Source organism: Gallus gallus, chromosome 4 (assembly GCF_016699485.2).
Source record: "Gallus gallus isolate bGalGal1 chromosome 4, bGalGal1.mat.broiler.GRCg7b, whole genome shotgun sequence".
In the NCBI taxonomy this organism is placed as follows: domain Eukaryota; kingdom Metazoa; phylum Chordata; class Aves; order Galliformes; family Phasianidae; genus Gallus; species Gallus gallus.
Genome location: NC_052535.1, coordinates 49,659,613 through 49,684,997, shown reverse-complemented (window position 1 = coordinate 49,684,997; position 25,385 = coordinate 49,659,613). Strand labels below are relative to the sequence as shown.

General features: G+C 40.5%; 1 protein-coding gene across 5 annotated transcripts in view; it reads right to left on the bottom strand.

Moving 5' to 3' along the window:
- The window catches only part of SLC4A4 (solute carrier family 4 member 4), a 232,555-nt gene that overhangs the window by 197,137 nt on the left and 10,033 nt on the right, over window positions 1–25,385 (bottom strand). For 2 of the 5 annotated variants that reach the window (XM_046940814.1, XM_420603.8), the window contains exon 1: window positions 868–1,076. The exons of 1 other annotated variant lie outside the window; for it this stretch is intronic. Coding sequence is in view for 2 of the 4 variants with exons in the window: in XM_420603.8 (XP_420603.3) it covers window positions 868–899 (32 nt within the window). In the remaining 2 variants the exon portion in view is untranslated. Of the gene's footprint in view, window positions 1–867; window positions 1,077–22,437; window positions 22,577–24,742; window positions 24,870–25,385 lie in introns of those variants that run through there. 2 more of the 5 variants (XM_046940813.1, XM_040699727.2) reach the window with 2 other exon arrangements.

Genomic DNA, 25,385 nt, shown 5'->3' with positions numbered 1-25,385 from the left:
CTCTGAGAAACACAGAGCCCATTAAACATGTCTCCTACATATGCAGTTATCACAAACCAATTCTCTTTGCTACTCTGTTCCCCAGCTTTGTTTTCCACAATTCTTGGAACATCGATTCCAGCACTGCAGTGTTTGCTGGCCCTGCTCCCAATTAATAACTGCAGGTTAGAGTTGAGTATTTACGGCTGCAGACTAAGGCCTAAGAACATTCAACAGCTTCTGAGAGGTACAGACAGACACACAACCCTTCTTTTCCTAACACTGAACACACTATCTTGCTACCAAAACATTCCAGGGAGATGTTATGCCACTTATCTTAATAATTTAAACAGATCAAAAAGTTGGCTCAGCAAGAGCATTTGCCACTGACAACAAACCACAACACTGTTGTTATCCAAGAAGTAACTGCAATATGCTAGCACAGGCAAGACAGATTATACGTAGGATAAAAATGAACATTCATGAAATCACTCCGTAATCATCAATGTAGCATCTACTAAGCAAGCAGTAACACACAGCAAAACAGACAGGTTTCCACTGGATGTCTGTACTCTTTAAAATGTGTTACAAGGCACAAGGGTTAGTGGTCACTTGAGAATACATAAGAACTTGCTTTCAGAGGATTCTTTAGCTTCTGAGACTGTCTAGAAAGCTCTCCTGCATTAGAATATCAGAATCTGGAGCAAAAGATCATACACCTAAGAGAGTCTTGTGCTACTCATATCTTGTATCAGCAACGGAGACTGTGAAATACTAAGTCTGCCATGGAGAGAAAAGGAAGCATTGGGAGTTCTGACTAGAAATCACTGCATCCCTCCCAAGGGATCCTGCCTCTCAGCATACAGTCTGAAGGCTGCACAGACCTACCTCCAGTCCATCCACACTTCCGGCTGTTCCATTGGGTTCCTTTAGCAGGAGTAAAAAGGGTCGTTCACAGTGGTTCACCTTCCACATTCACTCCAGCTCAAAGAAAGCCAGAGCCCCGGAAGCATTGTCCACGCTCAGAGCAACACTTTTTAAACTTCAGGTCTGTTACGGCATTTATTCTGGCCCCCTGCTTCCCTCCCCTCTGCCCCCCCAGTGAAAAGGATCAAAATAGTCTTCCCCTGTGACATTTTGCTTCTTTTGACCAATCAACTGTGGAAGCGTCTCTGTTAAAGCCACTGAGAGCCAGGCAAGAGCAGCAATGCCAGCCAGCATTGGGGTAAGCTCAAAAAGTAGGGGCAACATTGCAAAAACTTAATCTTTCTGCTGCCAGGAAAGAGGGCATAGGGTCTGGAACAAATACAAATATCCCACTACTACAATTTATCTTGCATTTCCCTTATGTGTAAGCTGAGCCCTTCACCTAGTGACATTGAAACTAATATGTGTCAGCTTTCTGTCTGTAGTCCAAACTTCCCATCTTGGAGCTGACTGAAGATGGTCCGGCCTTCTCTCTTGCCTCCGGGAAGCTTTCCACAGCCACCTGACCCTTTCATCCCACTCACTTCACTTAATCCCTTCCCTCACGTATTGCTCCTGGAAACATACACAAACTAGCTAAACTCGCTTCTATCTGAGCCCTATCTACAAGCCTATCCTGGGACCCCATCACCTCACCACTACATACCCATGTATGTATATGAACAAAGACAAGATCAGAGTCCGCTTCAGGCTGCCAAGAAGTATAAATGATAATTAATGCAGCATGCTGAGAGCAAAAAGTTGAGTCCAGATGCAGAAGATGACCAGATCACCTGACACCAAAATGAAAAAAAAAAAAAAAAAAAAAGAGTAAGCAACAGAGCTGGGATGGAGAGCCAGAGAGTGGATCTCACTAGCCCCATTCCTGAGTGAGGAAGAATTGGCCTGGAGGCCATTCTGCCATCAGGAACCACCAATCCCATTCCTGGTAAGGTATGGCACCAGTCTGCCTCCTCAGAGTCTTAGCACAAGCTATTTAAACAGCAGAGAGAACAGAGCCTCCCTATTTTTCTTGATGTCTATAAACATTGAACACATGTGCAACTTCAGAGTTCAGCAATCAACTCCACAGCGCTCCTCCCTGCTTGGTGTGTAAAGATTTACTTTTCTGCCTATTCTGTACAGCATCTATACCTGCCTTCATCCTGGTTCTGTATGCAAAAGCAAGTACTTCGCTACTGTCTTAAAATATAAGTGCCCCCACAAAAATTGTATCACAGACACTCAAAGAGGTACGACTAAGTATATTAACTCCTTGCAGACAGCTTTCTCTGAACATGAGGTACACCTTATTTCCACTTCTATTTAAATCCACCACATACTCTACTTGGCAGATAGTTCCCTGAGTAGACAGGAAAACAGAGCACATTTGCTTTCCTTTTTAAGGCAAGTGTAAGAGATACGATAGAGAACCTGAAAGCTGTTCCCAAGGAAATCCAATCTCTTCTCCATCTTGGACACCGTAAGTTTTCTGGAAATAGGATAATTTCCAGCATGAATAAGCTCAGATAACATATGGCAGAAGTACTTTTTTTAAAAACAAAAGTTGCTGTAGTAACAGCTTTGTCTATAGCATTTGGATATTACTGTACAGAGCTTGCCAGCACTCTGCTCTGATACCCTGCTGTGCTGTACAAAGACTTAAATACAGCCTCTGCTCCAAAACGCTTAGTATCTGAGTGGACCAGGCATGCAAAGGAGGTGCTATTCTCGGAGATTTATAGATGGAGGTACAGAGAGGCACTGACTTATTCATCTGCAGTGTGGATAGAACAAAACCAGCTTTAACTACACTCTAGTCCCTCACCCAGTTTCCTCTGTAGTACATCCCAGCACACTTCGAGGCAATGGAAACACATTATTAGCTTCCAGTGAAGGTTCTGAGATTTTCTTTCCATCCATAATTAACTCTTTATAATGCTTAGATTCTTTTGTTATCATTTTGCTAGAAATTTTGGGAAGTAGGGGAAACACTTTAAAACTGAATAGCTGCGAACTGAATAATAGGAAATAACAGAAATAATATTGCAGAAAACATTGGGGTTTTTTTCTACCCCAGAAGTTAATCAAGAAATAATTCCCAGAGGTAGAAAAAAATCCAACAAGTTTGAACACCGCAACAAGGCTTTTGTCTTTACAGAACTGCTCAACATATAGTTCCATTAAACAGTGGTGGAATCAAACAAAAGGAAATAGCTTTTGTGCCTGCTACTTTCAAGGGCCTTTCAGATTATACATTAAGCAGAAAAGTTTTTCTTTCAAACTCACAGGATCACACTATCTATCTCCAAGCCTATCATCTTCAGACTGCTTTCTCTCTTTGTTACTGTGGTACTTCTGTTGTCCCTCATCTACAGACACTCCCAACCCTCCGGTTACCTCACTTCCATAATTCCTTAAGCTGTTCACCAAAAACGTTCTGAGCCATTCCAATTCCTTTTCAAGCCTAGCTTCACAGAAGTATTTCTAATGCCCCAAAGCCTACTGACGTAACAGAAGTTCACCAGGATCCTTATACTTACCTCAACTCCAATGTAGCTCTTAACATGCCATGCCTTCAACAAGGTTTCCCAAACCCTCTCCACTACAGCTTCCCATCTAACACTCTCCAAGTAACTTGCCAAACTTATCAACACTAGATAAACGAGGAACAGAAGCTGTGGTGCCACACAATGGCAAGCCTGATTTTGGGGAGCACTGCAGCAGAACAAGAACTGCACAACCATGTGGATTAAAAAAAAAAAAAAAAAAAAAAAGAAAAGAAAAAAGAAAAGGAAAAAATGCACCGGACTGCACAAACTCAGTCTACCAATACGAGATTTACAGCATTTTATGGAGCAGTGTTCCAGACTGACTAGATATCATCTATTATCCCGCCGCCCACTCCGTTACCAAGTGTTCTGATGTATTCTGGATCATGAAACAGAAACGTGACTGTTTTCATGCGTTGTCCAAAAGAAGTTGGTACCACCAAACTATCTGACAACATACAAGTCTGATACACCTGAACACATAACATCAGCCTGATAACAGCCTGTTCGGTTATTCTATTGCTATTGTTTTTTTCCCCCGTTGCAAAGCTGCAATGGCACTCTGATATTAACTTTTGCTTAGGAAGAATGCCAAAGCAATACTGCTAACAGTCCAAGAACACCTAATAAAGAATTGAATTGTATTCAACTCAAACGTAAAAGAAAGGAGAAAAAAAGGAAAAGTAAAAAAAAACAGAAGAATACTGAAGAGGATTCATTATTTATCTCTCCTTTAAGACATAACATTACAAAGATTTTAGTATATTGGAAGAAACTTACTGTTGATGTCATTAAAACTGCTTGGAAGAGGTACTATTCCAAATTCAGCCTGCAGACATCATAAAAAACAAGAGAATTTCTAATGCTTCAGCTCCATGGAAATTAATACCAGGTAGGAGAGAGTGCTTTAAGCCAAACAAAGCTATTTTTAACTGTGTATTAAAATGTACGTTTCTAGTTGCTACAGCTAGAACTATTTTCAGACAAGTAGTAGTACATATTGCAGCATACTGTGGCATTGAGCACATGGGATGCATTTTTAAAGATAAATCACAGAATAGCATACAAAAGTTAAGTGAAAGCCAAATCGATCATTTGAGAGCTTGCTTTGCAGCATAGGGTGTACAAAACCTGTCACTGCTGAGGCAAGGAATATAGCAAGTGTCAGGAAGTAGTTGTAAAGTTGTGGCAGGAATGCACTCTGGATGAAGCAGTTGATCATGAAAAGATGCATTGGGAAGTCAAGGTAGAGCTGTAAATTATGTAAATTCAAGAACATTGCTATCAGTCTTTCTTTCTCTCCTACAAGAGAAAAGAAGCACCACTAAGCACTCCTTTTCCTAGATATACAGGTAAGCTCTCACAGCTGCCTGTGTTAAGCCACAGCACACACCAGGAAAAGTAGCCTCCCTCTCTTGGTTACTCTCCTTTGAAAAGCACTTTCTTTCTGCTCTTTTCAACACTAAGGGTCCATCATTCCCACTGCAGAGAAGCCAGAAAGCTGAAGATGAGAGCAGGTTGCTCCTACTCAGCCCTTAAGGAACTAAGCAATGCTAGCCTCCAGTTTGTGCTCCATACCCAGCTCTACCTCCTTTCTGAAAGGTCCTCATTGAGCAGAGAGAAGGAAGCTGTTTGGCAAGGAGGGATGCTGGAAACTTCTGGGCTCCCTACTGGAGGGCTTGGGGACTTCACAAGAATGGCAGGCTGCAGTAAGATCATTGCTCAGGCTGGTGCCATCCCATTCAACTAACTTTGGGTTTCTGCCTTCTGAATCTCTACTAAAGGCAGCACACTCTCTTGGAAGAGCCACAGTTGAGTGCCAAATACATTTGTTCTGAGGCATTTAAAATAATAATAATAATGATCCTGTTTTGCCTGTAGTCCAGGTAGCAGCATGAATCTCTTTAAAAAGCCTAATTATATCTTGCAGGTTATACAGCTACTAGTTTGCATGCATTCCAGCACCCTGAGGAATTGGCCAATGTAGTCATCAAGCCACTCTCAGTTATGCTTGAAAAATGATGATGGTCAGGTGAAGTCCCTGGTGACTAGAAAAAAGGTAATGTCACTCCTATTTTTAAAAAAGGTACAAAGGGCAACTTGGGGAACTACCAGTGTGTCAGCCTCACCTCTGAGCTGGGAAAGATCATGGAGCAGATCCTCCTGGAAGCTCTGCTAAGGCACGTGGAAGACAGAGAGGTGATTCAAGAGAACTGGCAAGGCATCACCAAGGGCAAGTCCTGCCAGAATAACCTAGTGGCCTTCTACGATGGCACAACCACATCAGTGGACAAGGGAAGAGCCAATGTCATCTGTTTGGACCTCATTAAGGTTTGACGTGGCCCCTGTAACACAAAACATGATTGGAAAGAGTCCATAAGGATCATTGAGTCTAGCTCCTGGCTTCACACAAGATCACCACCAGAAAATTAGATCATATTGCTGAGAGTGTTGTTCAGACACTTCTTCAACTCCGGGAAGATCGGTGCCATGGCCACACCTGGGGAGCCTGTTCCAGTGTCCAACCACCTTCTGAGTAAAGAACTTTCACCTAACATCCATCCTGAACTTCTCTTTCTGCAGCTTCATGCTGTTTCTTCAGGTTTTATCACTGGTCACCAGACAGAGAAGATCAGTACCTGCCCCTCCTACCCCCTCCTCCTGCAAGGAAGCTATAGGTCATGATGAGGTTGGTCTCCCCTCAGTCTTCACTTCTGTGAGGTGAACAAACCAAGGGACTTCATCCACTCTTCATACATCTTTCTCTCTGGACCCTTTACCATTTTTGCACCCTTTCTTTGGAAGCTTTCTAATAGATTTATGTCCTTTTTGTACTATGGTTCACAAAACTGCACACAGTACATCCTTCTCTCCAAATTGGAAATATACGGATTTGATGAGTGGACTATTTGATGGGCAAGGTACTTGGCTGCAGGATCATACCCAGATGGTAGTGGGCGGTGGCTCAGTGTCCCGATGGAGATCAGTGACAAGTGGTGTCTCTCAGTACTGGCACAGATGCTCTTTAGCATCTTCATTAATAACATTGACAGTGGGATTGAGTTCACTCTCCGCAAATCTGTGAATGACACCAAGCTGCACAGTGTGGTCAACAAACATGAGGGACTTGGTGCTATCCAGAGGGACCTAGACAGGCTTGAGAAGTTGGCACAGGAGAACCTCATTACGTTCAACAAAGCCAAGTACAAGGTCTTGCACCTGGTTCACAGCAATCTCTGCTATCAATACAAGCCAGGAAACTAAAGAATGGAGCACAGCCAAAAAGGACTTGGGAGTTTTTATGGATGAAAGGCTCCAGCCGTGAGCCAGCAATGTGCCCTCACAGCCCAGAAAGCCATCTGTATCCTGGGCTGCATCAAAAGCATGGTCAGCAAGCAGGTTGAGGGAGGTGATCCTGCCCCTCTACTGGCAAGATCTCACCTGGAGTACTGCATCCAGATGTGAAGTCCTTAGTACAGGAGAGAAAAGAACCTGTTGGAGCATGTCCAAAGGAGGGCCACAAAAATGATCCAAGGGAAGGAACACCTTCCACAGGCACGTTAACATAGGGCTGATGCCAGTGAGAGAGCTGGCACCGTTCAGCCTGAAGAAGAGAAGGTTCTGGGGAGACCTGAGAGTGGCCTATCAGTATCTAAAGGGGGGGAATAGAAAAAGAAAAGGAAAGATTCTTGTCACAGTTTTATGACTTTTGTTATCGGTATTTCATATCACAACATCAAGTAGTGCACCAGAAGTTAAAGAATTAATGCTCCAGTTCCATGGATCGTAGATAGTTCTGGGTAAACCTGTCTCAGAAGAGAAGGAGAACTACACACACCAGAGGACTTTCCATTTCCATTTTCATTCAGAGGGAAAGATAAAACTGTTGGCAGGCCATGAGACATCCCCTTTTCCCTTTCTGCTTGTCTCTGCAGTGCATGTGCTCTCTAGCCATCTCACCTTCAGCATTGGAGTAAGGCCTTCAGTTTCAGACTCCCTCTCTCTCTCATTTTATTTGTTTTATTAGCCTCAATTCCAACTATATTTTATTATATTGTGTTATCCTGCATTCCGATATCTTATTTAGCAAATTAACTTTCCTCCTCAGATTGTTGCCAATGTTTTGCTTTTAGGCCTATCTCCCTACCCTTTCCCCCTCTCCAGGGCGTGGGTCCATGAGTCCCCTTGTCCCATTAGTCACAGAACTGGGCTGAATCAGCCTGTAAACTGTTGACAGCTCTTTAGCAGGGTCTGTTGTGACAGGACAAGGGAAAATGGTTTCAAACTAAAAGAGGGGAGATTCAGATTGGATATAAGAAAAAAGGTGGGTTTTTTTGATTTTGGGTTTTTTTGGGTTTTTTGTTTGTTTGTTTGTTTTTTAACTGTAAGCATAGTGAAGCACTGAAACAGTGAGGTGGTGAATGCCTCATCTCTGGAGTCATTTAAGATCAGGCTGGATGGGGCACTAAGCAGCCTGATCTAGCTGTTCATTACAGGGGAATTAGAGTAGATGACTTTTAAAGGTCCCTTCCAACTTGAACAATTCTATGATTCTACATATACTTTGGCTAGAATGAAGACTCGTACCATGCATTTTCTCAGCATACTGTATTCCTCTGATTTTTGGTCAGTATTAGAGGAATGGTTGTTGAAAACCTTGTAGAGGGCCTGCCACCATTCCAGCTGGATCAGAAACAGCTAACTTAAAATGACCTTGAAGGGTTCAGACTTAGACCTGTGGAGATTACTCAAAGCCTTCACTCAGTTCTACCACAGCAGTGAAGAAGAGACAAGGGGAACAATAGGCAGGTGGGAAAGCAGGGATAAAAATGGCCCAAAATTAATGCTGCTGAGAAAAGGAAGAGAAAATAAAACTCAAGGAAACAAACAGAAAAGTAATATCCACACTGTAAGCCATAGCTTCTGCTTACTAGAGGAAGCTACTTGTCCCAGCCCTTCAGAAAAAAAAAAAATCCCTATTTGCAATAGGTGTTGCACTACCTAGATTGCTCTAGCAGCTTGTATTTATAGAAAAAGTGTTGTCCTCACCTCACTGGCTTTTGTATCATATTGCAAACATTGCTTCCCTCTACTTCCATTATCTCAGATTACACGTAGGCAGTGCAACGTAATGCGCCAAGGAAAATGACACTTGCCCAGCTAGCATGCTACCAGCACTCCATGTATTCCTCCCAAACCCTGCGAAGAAATGGCAAGCTGCCTAAACAAGTGCCGTGCAGCAGGGGATGGCAGAGTCACCTAGTGGCTAGGGCACTTAGCTGGAATGCAAAGACCATGCATTTTGTTCCTGAGGATGCCACCATGTTGCTAAAGTGACCTGAACAATACCGGGGTTTTACATGCAGCCTGAGTGTCCCCATCCGTTAAACTGGGATACAGATCCATGACTCCTTTTATATGGCCTTTTGAGAACCACAGAAGAAAGAAATTCATTTAGTTGCATTGACAGAAAAGTGCAGAAAGCTTGCCCCTCTCAGTTGTTTTGCTAGTGGGACCAGGATTTCACTCAGAGGTCCTGACTTGAATTTCAGAAAACGTTGCTGAATTGCCGAGAAATGCTGGCAAAGTTTCTTTAACTTCTCTGTTCCTTAATTTCCATTGTACAAACAGCAAGAAGAACTGCCCTCTCAGGACAGTCTGAGAATAAATGAACAAAAAAAGTACAGAGATCCTGAAGTGAAGGGAGAGTATTCTTTGCCATACATTTCAGCCCTTCTGAAAGAAAAAGTGGGGCATATCCTTAAAAGTGCAGGTTTATTTTCTGGAATGTTTGAAGTTGTTGGTAAACTTACAGGCTGAAGGATTGTTTAATCAACTCTTTGAATATTTTTTTCCTCGTAACATTTTTTCCTCTCCTTTATTGATTTTTTTAAAAAATACAATGAGTCTGAGGCACTACATAGCAGAAAATAAAAATAAACTAATGCTCTTTTTTCCCTCTGAAGTCAAAAGCAAAAAGCATTATTTTTATCAGCATATTATTGTCTCTAAAGATTTTAAACAAGCTACAGCAGCCAGCAAATAAACACAATTTGACAAACCTAATGCATCAAGTTAAAAAGATAAAAACTCTGGTTTTGAAAACCTTTGAGCTTACTTTTTCAAGAGGAGGAAGAAAGCACTGATTTAAAGACTTTAGCTGTACATACACAAGGCTCTGGCCGCCAGGGAGACTGTAAATGTGTTATTGTTATTTGTCAGACTATTATTGGACCTGTAAGTATGAACTTACAGTCTTGTTGCGCCTTGATGGTAGAACCCCTATCTTGAGGAGGTCATAGACAAATTCAGTCTCAACAAGGGAGAGACAGGAAAGGAAACAAAGACAAGGAAGAATAAAACAACATGCTCTTTCTCATATATAGGAACATGACTCTCACCACAAAAATCAGAGCCCCTGACTTTATTCCAGTCAGCTTTCTGCCCACCAGACCACACCACCAAGTATTCCAGAAAGTTATTTCACCTCCTGAAAGCTCTTAGAAAATTCTTTCAGTCTTCTGATTTCTGTTTATCTTCCATTCATCCCTCTTTTGACACTCATCAAACTATGGATTACAACGCACCTTAACCAACAACAGAGACAAATTCTCTTATATACTTACAGGAGGATCTTTTTTATTATTTGCTTTGTGATAATGAGAATCACAAACAGAAAAAACATAGGAGACTACATATTGCAACATGGCAAGTTGCAAACGTCCAAGACCTGCCTTCCATAGGATAATACCATTCACTCCTGTTGCTAATACTGCAGGTGTCACATTAAGAGCACACTATTAAAGCAGATAGTTTTGTGAGACCTTTTTATATGACAGTTTTTTAGGACATATTTCACATTCAGGATATAGCAAAGCAAACTGAAATGGTTCACACTCTCGTGCAACCAAGAATTTTGTTAGAAACTCCTGCTTTGTTAGCTACTTTTCCAAAATTCTCAAGTATCAGCAGAAAACTTACAGGTTTATGCATTTCAACACCTCTACGTGTGTAACTCTATAGGAGGGCATTATGGTTTAAGCGCTGTATCTACATGCTTCCTACTACCAAGACACATGACATTTTGCATTTCAGTTACAAAACAGCACCAGACTCAAAGACCACATGCATAATATTCTTGAATGACGGAGAAATTATCTACATTGACTAAACATTTTAATCTTTGAAAAATCTCAATGCACCCAAATGCTATTTAAATAGCTATCAACCCATCTCCCTGGTTCAGTAGATCTTTACTTTTAAGTATGAAAAACAAAAAAAGAAAAAAGGCATACACCAAGACTGGTATCTTCCCACTAGTGTCATCTATCCTCTCCCATCTGCCTTCCCCCATAAAAGAATGTGATCAATTATTGAACCACATTTTGTTCTAATTTCCCAACTGCTGGCACAGAAGTAGGACAAAAAGGAAGCCTAAATCCTGCTCACCTCCTAGCAAGAAAGTCTCTCTTTCTAGCTCTTACAGCATTACCACAAAGGTAGGAGCAGAAAGAGCCTTTCAGACTACCTAGGGAATCTAGTAGCAAAATATTTTTATATTTATTAATATAGTTAATATATTTTACAAGAGGGCGTATGGCAAAAGAAGGTGATAACAGTGCCTTCAAATGGGATATAGGCACAGCAATAACAGATAACAAAGAAGAAAAATTGGCTCACCCTTTCCAATGACAGCTCAAGAAAAGTGTGATCTCTACCCAGAGAGATGCTCAGCTGCTAATCCTTAAATAGGCTTCACCCCTTCCTGTCATTCAGGTACATTGCTCACACCTGAGCTCCCTGGGTTAGCCACACCTTCTCACCTGCTGCTCAATCATTGGTTCAGGTTGTGACCTGGTAATTGCACTGCAGAGGGCCTTAGCACTGCAGATGGAGGGATGGGGGCAGGGGAATATAGTCATGAAAATAATCTGCAAGAAATGACTTTTCAGCTCAACGTAAAATAATTAAATTAGGAAAGCTGCAGGCCTCCTTGCTCTCTCTAATGACAGTGATTCTGTCCATTCAGTCCTTGTTTCTAGGGAATGGATGGAACCTTTCAAGCTGGACAGACTGTAGATGTCTTGCATTGATATGCTTCTCATTATTAAGCAGGGCACATACATGATTTTGCAGGAAAGGCTGGACATAAACAGTACCTTCTGGGCTGTAAATTATTAGCCAGTCTCTTATCTTTTGAGCATACCATTCATATCAAATTCCTGTGGTACTCAACACCTAAATACTACTTTTCTCCATCTTCAGTTTCTCCTCCCTTCCAATTAGATACATCTCTATCCTTGTTGTTATACCTTTTTACATTCTTAAAACTTCTTGCAGTAACTTCTGCAATATTTAATCAAAAGTGGTTATAATTAGCCATGTAGTATTTCTTCTCACACTTAAGTATACAAGTAATCAACTGAAGATGCCAAAACTCACAACATGACGGAATTTATATGATACAAAGACATAAGAAAAACTAACTCCTCTCAAAGCTGACACCTAGTTGTTACATATGTAGAATGTTCAAATGCTGTAAAGTGTCATGTGCCACAAACATCACTGGATGAAGCAGCCCAGATTCTGAAAATAGGTCTCATCTTTCTGAGGCCAGGGAACTTGACCACTGCTACTTTCAGACCTGCCATGGATTGTTAAAAGGTCACCAAAAACAAGAGCTTTAGAATGGTCTCTGCAGTTCTTCTTAAGGTATATTTCTACTCCATTCTAGCATTGAAAAGCAGCAAAATTTAACTCATTTTAGGAAGTATGATCTCCAAGTCCGAGATGGTACCTAGTGAAATCAGCAGGGCAATCCACTTCACCTGAAATTGCTTGAAATTCTTTGCTACTCAAACAATTTAAGAATAGCAATAATTAAAAACAAAAACAAATAACTAATCAACCAGAGAGTTAAGATTACTCCCCCTTATTTGACTGACTGGCAAGGCAATCTCAGTGGTGATTCAGCACTGGCTGGAAAATTCTCTCTGTTCTGTCAGCATGCCAAGCTCCATTTGCTGACCCTGAGAACATTGATACAAAGCTATTCTATTCACTAAGGCACTTCCCCCAGTGTGAGATGGAGTAAAAGGTGCCTCTGGAAGAATAGGCAGTTAGGCAACTAGGGAGTGCTGCTGTAGGCATGAGTGGTTTATCTTCTGTTTCATCTTTTGTGCTAAGAGAAGACAAGAATGGACATAATAGATCTGCATAAATGCACAAACGAAACAATCTGCTGACAGAAATGTGGGGTGATTTGGAAATTAAGACAACTGTGTTGTTACCTGGTTGCTCTGATGCAACGAAAAAAATCACATTATTAAAAGCATTCATAACAAAGACAGTTTTTTGGGTTGTTTTATTTTGTTTGTTTGTTTTTTTAAAGATAAATCATAGAATTTTAGGGATTGGAAGGGATCTCTACAGATCATCAAGTCCAATCCCCCTGCAAAGCAGGCTCCCTACAGCAGGCTGCACAGGTAGTCATCCAGATTGGTCTTTAATATCTCCAGGGAAGGAGAACCCGCAACCTCCCTGGGCAGCCTGTTCCAGTGCTCTGTTGCCCTCACTGAGAAGAAGTTCCTTCGCATATCAGTGCAGAACTTTCCAGCTCAAGCTTACGGCCATTTCTCCTTGTCCTGTCCCCACAGGCAGGTTGGCCATGTCCCTTTGACTCCCACACTTAAGATATTTATGAACATCAATAAGATCACCTCTCGGTTTTCTTTTCTCAAGGCTGAACACATCCAGGTTGCTCAGTCTTTCCTCATAAGAGAGGTGCTCCAGGCCCTTTATCATCTTTGTGGCTCTCCACTGGACTCTCTCCAGGAGATCCCTGTCTTTTTTGTACTGGGGAGCCCAGAAATGGATACAGTACTCCAGGTGAGGACAGGGCCTACCAGGGCAGAGTAGAGGGGGAGGATCACCTCCCTTGACCTGCTGACCATAGTCCTTTTAATGCACACCAGGATCCCATCAGCCTTCCTGGCCACCAGCGCACACTTCTGGCTCATGGTCAACCTGTCATTCACCAGGACCCCTTCTCAGGTCCTTCTCTGCAGAGCAGAAGAGCCATCAAACTAATTAATGAGAATCACAAAGAGCCATCAAATTAATCAATGAAATAGAATAAAGCAAAACAAAAAAAAACCCACAACTAAGTTTTAAAAAATATCGCCCATAAATATTTTTTATGAATGAGTCTTGAAGGTGCTGTCTAGGCTACTGTGTGAGAAGAAGGAGGAATCTTTCTAAAATACCAAACAACAACAACAAAATTGTAGAGATTCCTACAATAACTTTTGACTGCATTTTAACTAGGATGCCTTTTCCTTCCTGCCTGAGTGGTTTTAAGGTTGTCATCCTCTATTTTCCTCCACCATCAAGGTTCCTTATCTACCACCATTTTGCTCTCTAGTGTACGGCATTTCTGAGGCTGTTCTTCAAGTCAAGAACCTCCCTCCCCTGGTCTCTACCAAAGCCACAATTATTTCCACCCCTTAGCTATATACATTACTTGATCTCTTTGATGACTTGTGCAGTGTTTATCCAATATTTGATCTTCGCTGATAGTATCATAGCAACAGACAACAATTTATGGCAAATACTGTGTGAACCCTCTCCTACAGAATGCATCTATGAGTCGTGCTGTTTCTTGGAGAATGTTATACTCTTTGGAACAACAATGCTAAGTCAACAAGTTATCTTAATTTTACGCTAAAGTAAGAGCAGTTTAAAATTATTTAAGTCCACTAGTTTTATTAAATACCAGGAAGCAGCAAGAATATGTTACAACTATTGCAACCCATAGAATTTCATCTACGACATTCAACCAATAGTGCTTGCAACTCTGAGCAATCAGAAGAACTTACATGGTAATCACATGCAGTGAAATCTAAATGTGCTCACTGCATTCTTTAAAGTATATGTAAAAGGAAGATTTAAAACCTTTAGATATGGATTCAAAAGAGTTTCCTTTGAGTCTGTATGACCCCTAGGAAAAACAAGTTCCAACAAAGACCATATGGAAAATATAACCTTTCTTTCCTATTCTCCATATATATATATATATATCAAAGACAACTTCATTTTGTTGGAGCAGGGTGGGTTGGCTCTCACTTCTTAGTCACTTGATTATGCTGTGCTGTTCTACAATAGGAGGACTACAACTGTCCTGTGAGCTCCCAACAGTGATCCAAAACAATTCAGAGGTTACTGATCCTGCAGGTTCAAGAACTAGCAATATCTCCTCCCATAGGCTTATAAAGTCACCCAAACCTAATCTTTTTTGAAATGGAAAATAATTCCAGACACCTCTTTGGAAGGGTTCTCTTTCCTTCCTGTCATCCTTTTGCATAACTTTTTCTTTCTTGTGCTAACTATCCATCACCTTATCAGGTCACTTTCTGTACCATCAAGAAGAATCAAGAAAGATGTAATACTTAAGAAATGTTTAGCATCCCCATTTATTTTATGACCAAGCATGCTTAGAAGTCTTAAAACAGCCTGTCTTGGCTTTCTATAGAGAACTGCCTAAAGCTACAAGAGTATCCAGATCTTGCATGGTTTTCCAGCCTTTACTGATAAAATCTCCTAATCTACTAAGCAGTATATTCCTGTTCATTTAGCAATTAAACCATGTTCTCCATAATCTGTGCAAGAGTCCCTGCTTACAGAAGCAGTCCCAGTATCTCTCCTGCAGACTAAGACAGATTTCAAAATTTGCTTCATAGTCCTGTGTTCTCCCTTTTCTGTAAGGGCCTACTTACACCTGCCTTTTCTTATTCACTTCTCTTCTGCCTACCCTAGATAAGCATGTTCTGGAAGGAAAGGACAATTATTCTATTCAGAATTTAACCTTTTCCTATCTGCCTTCAGCTGGCCATATTATTGAACACCAGTACTACAAAAACACATGATAATCTACCACATCTTGTTTCCTACAGTGTTCTGCTCTCCTTGTCTGCCCTGCTTATCTAATCTTGAACCCAAGAACATGCTACCTTTCACTCTCAGTGACACGTCACTGCTATTCAATCACTCATCACAATATTATAGTCAACAAGCATGCAGCACCAGATGAAGAATCCTAACAATGAACAAGAAGTGATACACAGTATCTGATGCACTCTCTTCAGTGAACATCAAATCTACTTTTCTTCTCCAAATTAATAAATGAATGGTGACTTAATGGAAGAGACAGAAAGAGGAAAACAGCTTCCAACCCTACCCAACTAACTCCTCTTCCACATGTGAGTGCTTTAAAGCTTCTGCCATCACTGTGTACACCAAGGTTTGAGTAATGTTTGCACGGTGTGAAACTAGATTGAAAACTCAAGCAACTTGGGACGTGAAAAGGTAAGCTTTACTTTTTCTGCCTTGGCATCCTAACTAAGATTTAGGATATAAATAAGATTTATGTGCATTATAGGAGACAGAAAAACAAGTTTATCATTCATTCCTTTACTTGCTCTTAAAAAAATCCATTTGACCTTTCTTGGTGAATATTGTAACATGCTCACTAAATACCTTAAGAAAGAAGACACATTTATCCACATCCACAGTTTTTATCAGCATCTGCATCACCTCTCTCTCTTAACAGCTGAAGGCAAGACAGCAATTATGCTGTGGATCTACTACAGAGAGGGACAGTGGAAACAGCATCAGTGCAGCAAGAACTTGCCTCAGTTACAGACTGGTGCCCATCTCATACAGGATACCAAATAGACAATGTGCAACTAGCAGTCATTGACCTACAGCACTTATCACCTTGCTATACAGAATGGCAGAGGGAGTAGTTGCAATGACCAAAAACCTGACAATCACGTGGCACTGATAATAACAACCAACAAGAATCCGTCGCTATCCTTAGCTAAAATTCAGCTGTCTTTCTGCTAAGGAAGGACTAACTTCATTAGCAGAAAGTTTCTACTGCACTCCTATTCTGTGTCACACCTTGTCTGAGCCCACTGAGGACAGAGGTAACAAAATCTGTATTATAAATTTCTTTTTGTTAAAACAAAAAAAATGCCAAACAACAATCACCAATAGAATGTGAAAATCAAGGTATTTCACAATTCATCTCTAGTATTTATTTTTATTTTCTTATTACTGTAGACAATCATTTTGCAACAACAGCTTGGGTTAGTATGTTCAGATTTCCTGCTGTTATTTACTTTTACTTATGTGAATAGCTCAATCATTTCTAATACATGCTGTCTATACTTCAACTGAAAACATAGTGTTCTCAATGCATTTCCAAATTAGTTGCAAATATTTATAAACAGCAGAGCTCAAATATACAAAATAGCCCAGTACAGAACCATTTTTATCCATTTAGATATTTTCATCAAGTTCTCTTCAGTGTAAGGCTATCAATGAGATTCTTGATGTCTCTCATTTTCTACAGCATAGACTACTAGGCAAAGCAAAAACATACTTTTGACCAAATAATCTGTTATATTTCTATTCCCATTGCATCATCATCATATTATACAATAAACAACATCCTTGCAAAATAATATTTTTAAACACTAAGATTTACATCGTTATTCCTTGAGTAATGAACTGTTCTCTAAGGCAATATATCCACAGATGTACTGGACCTCAGATTCAGTCACCTATTAAGGAAAAATAAACTCCCTAAACTATACCAAGAGCAGGAAGTGGCTTAATCTCAGTTCACCCTGCTATTCCCACACAGCAGCTCAGTGTGGAAGGGAGCGGCAACAGGCAACTAGGAGCAGGGTGAAACTGCTCTTTTTGGCAACAGTATAATCTTTGATCACCTCATTCCTTTACATTCTGTACTAAGATCTCATGCCATCAGCACACAAAAGGGGAAGGAAAGGTAGTAACTATTCTAACACATTAACTTCCCTCAGACCATGTAAATAAATACCTGCCTTTTATAAAAGAGGAAGGATCATAAATAAGTTCTCTGATACATTCTGGAAATAAACAAGTTGGTTCTGTCCTCTTTATCAGATGTATCTGATCTGAGCCTCAGCAGGGTTCACCATTCTAAGCAAAGAACAGCACAATTCAGGACGATAGAGCTATCTTGACCTTTACTGTTATTACTTGTTATTACAAAGGACATAAAAAAAAACCCCTAGGGTTTCTTGGAAGCTTAATCTCTGGCTTCACTTTTCTATTGGAATGAGGATTCCATTTTTACTATTAGTTGTTTATTTTTGTAGGGATCAGCTCTTGCAAGGTGTTTCGTATTATGACTTTTTACACATAAATAGAGACTGACTTACTGGAAGAAGACAAAAGATGAACAATAAGACAGCACTGCTGTTAGTACTACTAGCTAAATTTGCAACCCACAGTCTATGGTTGTAGAAACCGAAGTCCTGGAAACACTTGCTCTGAACAAGGGTCAGTGACCCTTGCTTTCTACATAACTCATCCCAAACACATTCAGTCCTTCAAACGAATAAGCAGAAGGAAACAAGATTTTCTCCACTGTACACAGGTAAAAACATCTAGCACAGAAATGCAGGTCTAGTGATAAGGTTATGCAGGTTACATTGTCTCTCCTATTAAAAGACTCAATTCCAAGTCCCAAAGCAAACTTTAGAATAGACGCAATTTCCAAGCAAGCAATTGCATTGCCCAATAGTTCTTTTAAATACCCATTTTTCTACGCTTAGAGAATAAATGTGCCAACTGTATTCCAAATCTTCAGTAGGTTTAAATGAGACACAGCAGGAACGCAGCATTTCTTGAAAAACCAAACTCTACTTGACACCCCTGTAACAAGGATCTGCCATCGGCTTGGCAAAGACTACTCAAGACAGACAGACAGAGCAGTCCCATAGTGACTTTGGGACTTCAGAACATTTCACCAGAGAGAGGGAAAGAAAACAGCTGTGCGCCAGATCCACGTCAACAGATAGCTTATCTTCCCTCCCATTCATCCCCAGTGGGAGGCTGACCCAGCCAACCGTGCATGGGGGCAGCTGCCCTCAGTGCCTACCTCTGCCCTTCAGCACCACGGCCAGCGCAGGAGGCCTGGTTGGAGCTGCCTCCTTACTCCTGCCAATCGGCAAGGAGGCTTTTGAGACAAGGGTCTCATCTGTGCTCCCATCTGAAGCATCTACTAGTAAAGCAAATGTTTTACTTAACACCAAGATGGTTACTATCACCTTAAACTCACTTCCACTTTTTGAAAGTAACAGTTTCCCAGATTTGTTTTATGCCATTTTCCTAGATCTGTTCTATGTTATTTTCAGCTTAATAGTACTAAAGGATGTGCAAAGGGTTGACTTGTATGTATGTAATACATGGGCTTTGTATTTATTACAGATCCTAGGCCTCCTGAATACATGTACTGACATCTCCACTTAATGACAAACATTATCAGCATCCAGATGAGAAGGGTTTATAACTACTCCAAATACAAAAATCAAAATGCACTATGTTATAGGCTTCTTATATAGTTTTAATGAGATTTTAGATTATTGTGCAAGGAGACCACTTTTCATATTGCTAGGTCTGGAAGTTTATTTACTAAAACAATAGAAAAGAAATTAAATTCACTAAGTACCACTTAAGAAAAAGGTCGTTCTTCTATGCAGTGGGCCATAAATTAACCAACACAATTACCAGGAAATTCTTACAGTATGGTAAGAATACTCTGTGTGATGCTTAAATAAACAGTCTTAAGCTTGTATTGAAATGCAAGCCTCATTCTGAACCACAGTGCAGTAACAACATCCTCTAAGCACATTCAAAGTTAACTGTAAGCTAAACGGAAACAAGAAAGCAAAACTGGCCATGTCATTCCAAGTCACTATTGCAATTATACTTTTATGTTATTTGTCTAAACATTCTATTGTAATTTTAGATTAGAAGATACGTTTTGTTGAAAAGCAGCTTCCAGCATAGTGCTTTGTCTTTCCTAGCCCATCCTACCACTCCTTCTCCAGAGAATTTTTTAACTCTCTGAATTATTAGCTATTCTTTAAGCCAAAGCTCAAGAAGCAAGCAGCAACTTTCAGCGGCAGAACTTTCCTGCACACAGCTTACATCGCAGAAGCACCTGAATTAACCTTCCCATCTACACTCACACGAACCCAAGCTAAGCAGAACTACGTTTCTACCTATGTCATTTCTATTCATGTTTTGCTCAGGCACTTACTAACTTAGGAGAGCAAATTAGAAGAATGCCAATTCTGGGTATCCACCAGGTCTGGAGACACCCACCTGGCAACAATCCCTGTACTGCATGGCTGGCACCTCACCCCTTGCCCACTTGGGATCAACACATAATTTGTCTGCGCATCAACTCTCCCCATCCTAGTGTCTCAGGGCCAGGCAGATTGCTTTTCTGCTGGCACGACTGTCTGAAGATAAGCAGCCATGTTTGGCAAGCTATTGGAATCTCACAATAGAACTACAATAAGCATTAGGCATGACTAAATCTGAAGTGCCATCTACTTTTTCAGTAGCATTATGCCATACCTCATATGTGATCAAGAACAAAAAGAAATAAAAAAATATGATCAACATCCTGTTTCAATTCCTTCCTCCACCAGTCATACATCACATAGCTCCCTCTAGCCAGCAATTCAGATAGCTCTGGGAACCTTATTATATGGCACGGATGTCCCTGCTGCTGGGACAGAGAGAAATGTGCATCCTGGTTGAGAAGGGAAAAGGAGTGGGGCAAGTAAAGCAGGTTTACTTTCTCAGCGTTGTTTTGCATGCACGAAGTTCAAGTGTAACTAAACTTAAAAAAATTTGAAATTCTGCCAATAGATGCTACAGTGAGCTCACTACTAAAATTTAAGCCTATCTTACCATAAAAGCAGCATTTCTACTTGGCTGACCAGTTTTTGTTATCCCAGTGCCACTCTGAAAACACCATATTCAAGCTTGCTCCTGCAGCAACTCTAAGGCACCCCCTTGTAGGTAGACGTGCTGACTTCCTGCAAGGTCACAGAAGACTTGGTGATAAGAATACAGGTAGACAAATTTTCTCATTTGAGAAACCAAACACACTGATATGTAACAATGCTGCTTGTTCAAAAAGCATTCCTCTGGAAGTGGAATAAAGCCACGTTTGGTTCTAGCAGCACCAAGAAAGCAAAGTAGCTGGCAGCATGCTGTAACAAGCAGAAGAAAGTGGTACCTTCTACCATCTAAGGTTTAGACTAAGCACTTCGTTTCAGACACATCATCAGCCTTCTGGCTATTACTAGCACCTAAAAAAAAAAACTTTCTTAAACCTTTACAAAGACATGAACATGGTAAACTTTGAGTAATCTGAGTCAGAAATTTTTCCATCAGAAATGCCATGACTGTGAGCTGAAGAGGCAGAGCTAGCCCTTTCCTGAACTCCGAGGGGAAAACAGCCACAAATGACATCCTCCACAGCTTTTGCTGAGAAAACAAATACTGGAAGCATGACCGCATCTGAAGCACTCTATCTCAGAGAATGAGCTAGCCCTAAATTAATTAAGTAAACATTTAACCCTTGTATTCTCAGCTTTCACAAACACTCTTTGGATTCAAGTCATTTGCAAATAGTTCGCCCAAACTGGTGAATTAAAAAAAAAAAAAAGAAAAAAATAGAAAAAACAAGAGGCAACTCAGTCCATAAACTCACTCATTCTGTTACTTGATTTTCATAAACCAGAGGTCACAGCATTCAGTATCCTAAAACTTTTCAGACAGTGGTGACAAAACGCCCTTGTGCTGGTATGTACGCATATGTATACAGATGAATACTCTTTAAAATAATAATAATAACGAGAGCAGCAGCAAAGTGAAAAAACTATTCCTTTCTGAAATTGCACATAGTTCACTGAAACTGGATCGCTTCCAAACTCCAGTTTTAATCTCTTCCTCTGACAGAATTCCACGCCTTTAAACAGCACGTCACTAACTTTTCCTTTTAACCTCCTAACCAGAGAGGTAACTAGCAAAGGACCTACTGTAAGCAAATGATAAGAGGCAGATGCTAAAGTTCAAGAAAGCCCTAAAGTCAAGTCAGTGACATGCTTAACTTGTGCTTTCCATCCCCATGCACACTTTTATTTAAACAGTAGATTTTAAAGGAGTGTCTTCCCCTTCTTCACTTCCAGCAAGAAAGAAAAAAAAAATAAAAAAGACTGAGGTTATGCACCTGAAAGCAATGATACCAACAGTACCTTTAGTCTTTAGAAAGAAACATCTTGACCAACATTTTTTCCACAGAATGAGAGCAAACTAAGTTTTGGAAACTTTTTTCTCAAAAACACTTTCCTCCAGGGCAAGGCTCCAAACCATCAACTAGTCCAGTTTGATTCCATGATCTCACTTTGCAATCCCTGTTTGGCTCGGCAAATCCAAGGCTCAAATTTGGCAATTCTTCTCCAGGGCAACAAACAGGAATGAAACCAGACCATATATGTCTTCACAGTGCACAGTACCACGTTTCTCCAAAATGCTTCTGTTTCTACCTTAGTAACTACATAAATTGTAGATATATATAACTTAATTTTAGACTTATTATCCCTTACTTCTGGAAAAGTCTGTGTGCAGACATACACACATGTATACATGGTATACACACACACACACACTTGCTCACTCTTGTTCTCTGTGATAAATAGCATTCCTAAAATAACTTTTGATATTCCTTTTTAATTCTTCAATGTGCTTTGGATTTTCAGGTGAGCACCTTACTCAAAAAAACTTCATCAAACACAAAAACATTTGTTTAAGGCAACTCCTTACCTACTGCTTTTCAGGTTTGGGTTTCCACCCTGGTAAGTAGCGGTGGTATTTTTTGTTTGCTCACCTTTCCATATCATTATAAACATGGCCTCCCAAATGCTCCTAACAAGCCAAGCTACTTTTAACTTTCCCTTCTCAAGCAGGTGACACAAAGTGCTCATAAAATGCTCATCACTACCATGAATGAATCTCAGATTCCTACCTTATGAAAAGATTGATTTTCTAGACGAAGTCCTTAACGTTTCAGGTAAACTCTCTGAAGTGCCATGGTTTTTATGCTGGTCAACCACAAGACAACAGCACCACCCAGCGGCCCTTTCTTCAGTCAACGTTTTGAAGAACTATAAATTACAAGTTTAAAGGATTTCTCAGAATTGAAAAGGTACCTGAATTCACTGTTTCAGTTGTGCAGGTAATTCCTTAGAAGACAAATCCACTTTCTCTAGAGACTAATCCCTACCAGGACAGATAGCCACGAATGATAGCCATTTTGAAATCTTACGGGCCCCTTGTTTTCAGACAGCATCAAAATTCCTTGCTACAAATACCCCTTGTATATACTCCTAAGGCTTATACATTCAAACTACAGAGGTCATTCTGGCAAGCAGCTGCTATATCTAAGAGCAGGGACAGTTCCTCAGTGGTCTCTAGACAAGAGTTTTGAAGAGAGAACCACATATAAAACTGTGATGAGAGTATTTCACGTTCAATGTGAAAAATACCAGCAATAATGAGGCCATGTACTTGAATGTTCCTAAGTCACCTTCAATCAGCAGTGGGGCTACATATCAATACATGGAGTCGTTAAAAAACGTGAAAAAGAAGTTTCAAGAAGAAGGACAACCATCTTAGTGAAACTGTACTTTTACAGATGTTCATGTTTAAAATAATCAGACATCTTATACTGTATGATTTCACAGCAGCCAATTTTTTTGCAGAATCCAGCTCAGATTAACAAAGAATCTAAGCCCACATTAAGAAGTACTTTCATAATGACCAGAAACAAAGTTAACAAAATAGAAAACCAGACAGTTTCCAACAGTTCTGCTCCCTTCATCACTGAATGCTCCTGGTCTGATACCTATTGTTGACCAAGGGTACTTCCACACCAGTTCAAAATCAAAGGAAGTTTCAAATTTGGAACTTCTATTGATCCCAAAGGACTTCAGAGCACATAATATTTTAACTATTCTCTCCCAGAGACAGAAGAACACAACGGTTTTCAGATCATAATACTAGTGTCTGTGGCAAAAACTTCTCTTTTAAGAGTGAAACGGTACTTGAAAAAAAAAATTAAAAAAAATAAAGATAGTGGACTTATTCAGTTGCTTGGCAGCTGGAACTAATAATGAAATCGGCTTTATCCAAGCTCTGGTCATTCTGCAGATATAGTTAGAACACACCTAGTATTACAGTGCATTTTAGCCGTTACCTGAAATCGTAGTAATACTGTGAACAGCAGCATGAGCTGTCACTGTTCTACCTTGCCATATGGTCTCAGCAGGTCACCTACACTTAAGCATAAGTTTTTTGGGACATTTCTGCTCCAACATCTGGAGTTGATTAGTGGTCCATCTTCTTTTCCTAGGGGTTAACCTTCCTTTGAGGTCCTCTTTCCACATAGTTTTTTGCAAAATAGCTTAGCTTGCTTAGGCTGCTCTATCTTCTTTAATTTCCCTGGGGCAAAGGGTTATCTCTCTGATCTTTTCTTGGGTGATGTAACAACATGTTGAAGAAAGATCACTGTTAAACTAAAATTCCTCCCAGGTGCCTTATAATTATAAGGCAACAGCCACAGTGCCGTAGCAATAAAACAAGAGACATTAGCCTTAGTTATCTGAGTCAAAGGACCATTTAAGAAAGGAACAGAAAATTGTAAGCGGCAGTTCCATGAAAAGCAGAAATAAACATTGTACACCCTTGTTATGAAAAGAACTGGCATGATCTCATCTCAAAAGGGATTTAGGTGCTTAATTGCTTCTGCAACCAATTCAAACACTCAAAATTCCTGAGTCTATGAAGGTAAGTGCATATTTAATAATAAAATGTTCTTTTACGTACAGAAGGACTATTTTGAAAGTCAGCTGTAATTAAATGCCGACGGGTGTCTAAGCCTTTTGTAACAGAAGTCCAGGCATAGTGTCCCATTGTTAACAGTACACTCTAAACTCTGCAGGGACCAGTTTTCCTTTTCTTCTGTGGCATGGCACAACCCAAAAGTCTAATCTTACTTTTCTTCAGGGTCTAAGGGCTTTAGAGGTACTTCCCACAAGTTATTTTCCCCAGAGAACACTTGCTCATCCCACATGCACTGTCCCAAACACACTGGAGAACTGTTTAACTTAATACTAGAGAACCAGTTTGTGTTTTTCCTCTCTTCCCATCACATAACCACAAGCCGGAAACACCCAACCAAAAATTAAGTCATGTGTACAGCTGAAGCATACACTGGTAATAGACTGGTCAGAAAGCAATGACCACAAGCTGTGGCTGTGGATTTCTTTTACCTTTGATGCATTTCTGTTCTTTCTTTGTACAACTGGAGTAAGTCACCTTTCAGCTTTACAGCAGCACACACTGGAGGACTGCAAGAGTCTTAGATATTGCCAGCCATACCAGGAGCTGTACGGGTGCCTAGGACAAATAAAAGAGATTATTTATCTTTTGCCCAGAGGCCTCTGAAAGGGCCTGGGGCCAGACTGCAGCAAAACAGGACTGTCAGTTGCCAGGTGAAACAGCCAGCAGCCTGACTGATCCAGATTCCTGCTTAAAACTCTTCTCAATCAGCTGTGCAGGCCCTGGGGCTCTTCTGAACGTGGATTCTCATCAGGACATCAAACAAGTTTAACACAGAACAGTAAGAAGCTTTTTTCCTCTCTGTGGCCAAGACAAGCAACTGTGGAAGTTAACAAAGGCAGTCAGGTTGCTACTATATCACAAGCCTTTGGCTTCTCCTACCTACCCATGCCGATATAGAAAATGTCCCCTCTTTCTTCGGAAGGAAAGAGGCAAGGAACTTCTAGGGAGAGGGACAAAATCAGGCATTGTGGGCTGCTATAACTTCAGGAGTGATGGGATATTAGCGTAGTCATTAACCCATCAGATTAATCAGTCTGTTCCTAAGTCATGCTCACCGTAGAAAGGGAGAAA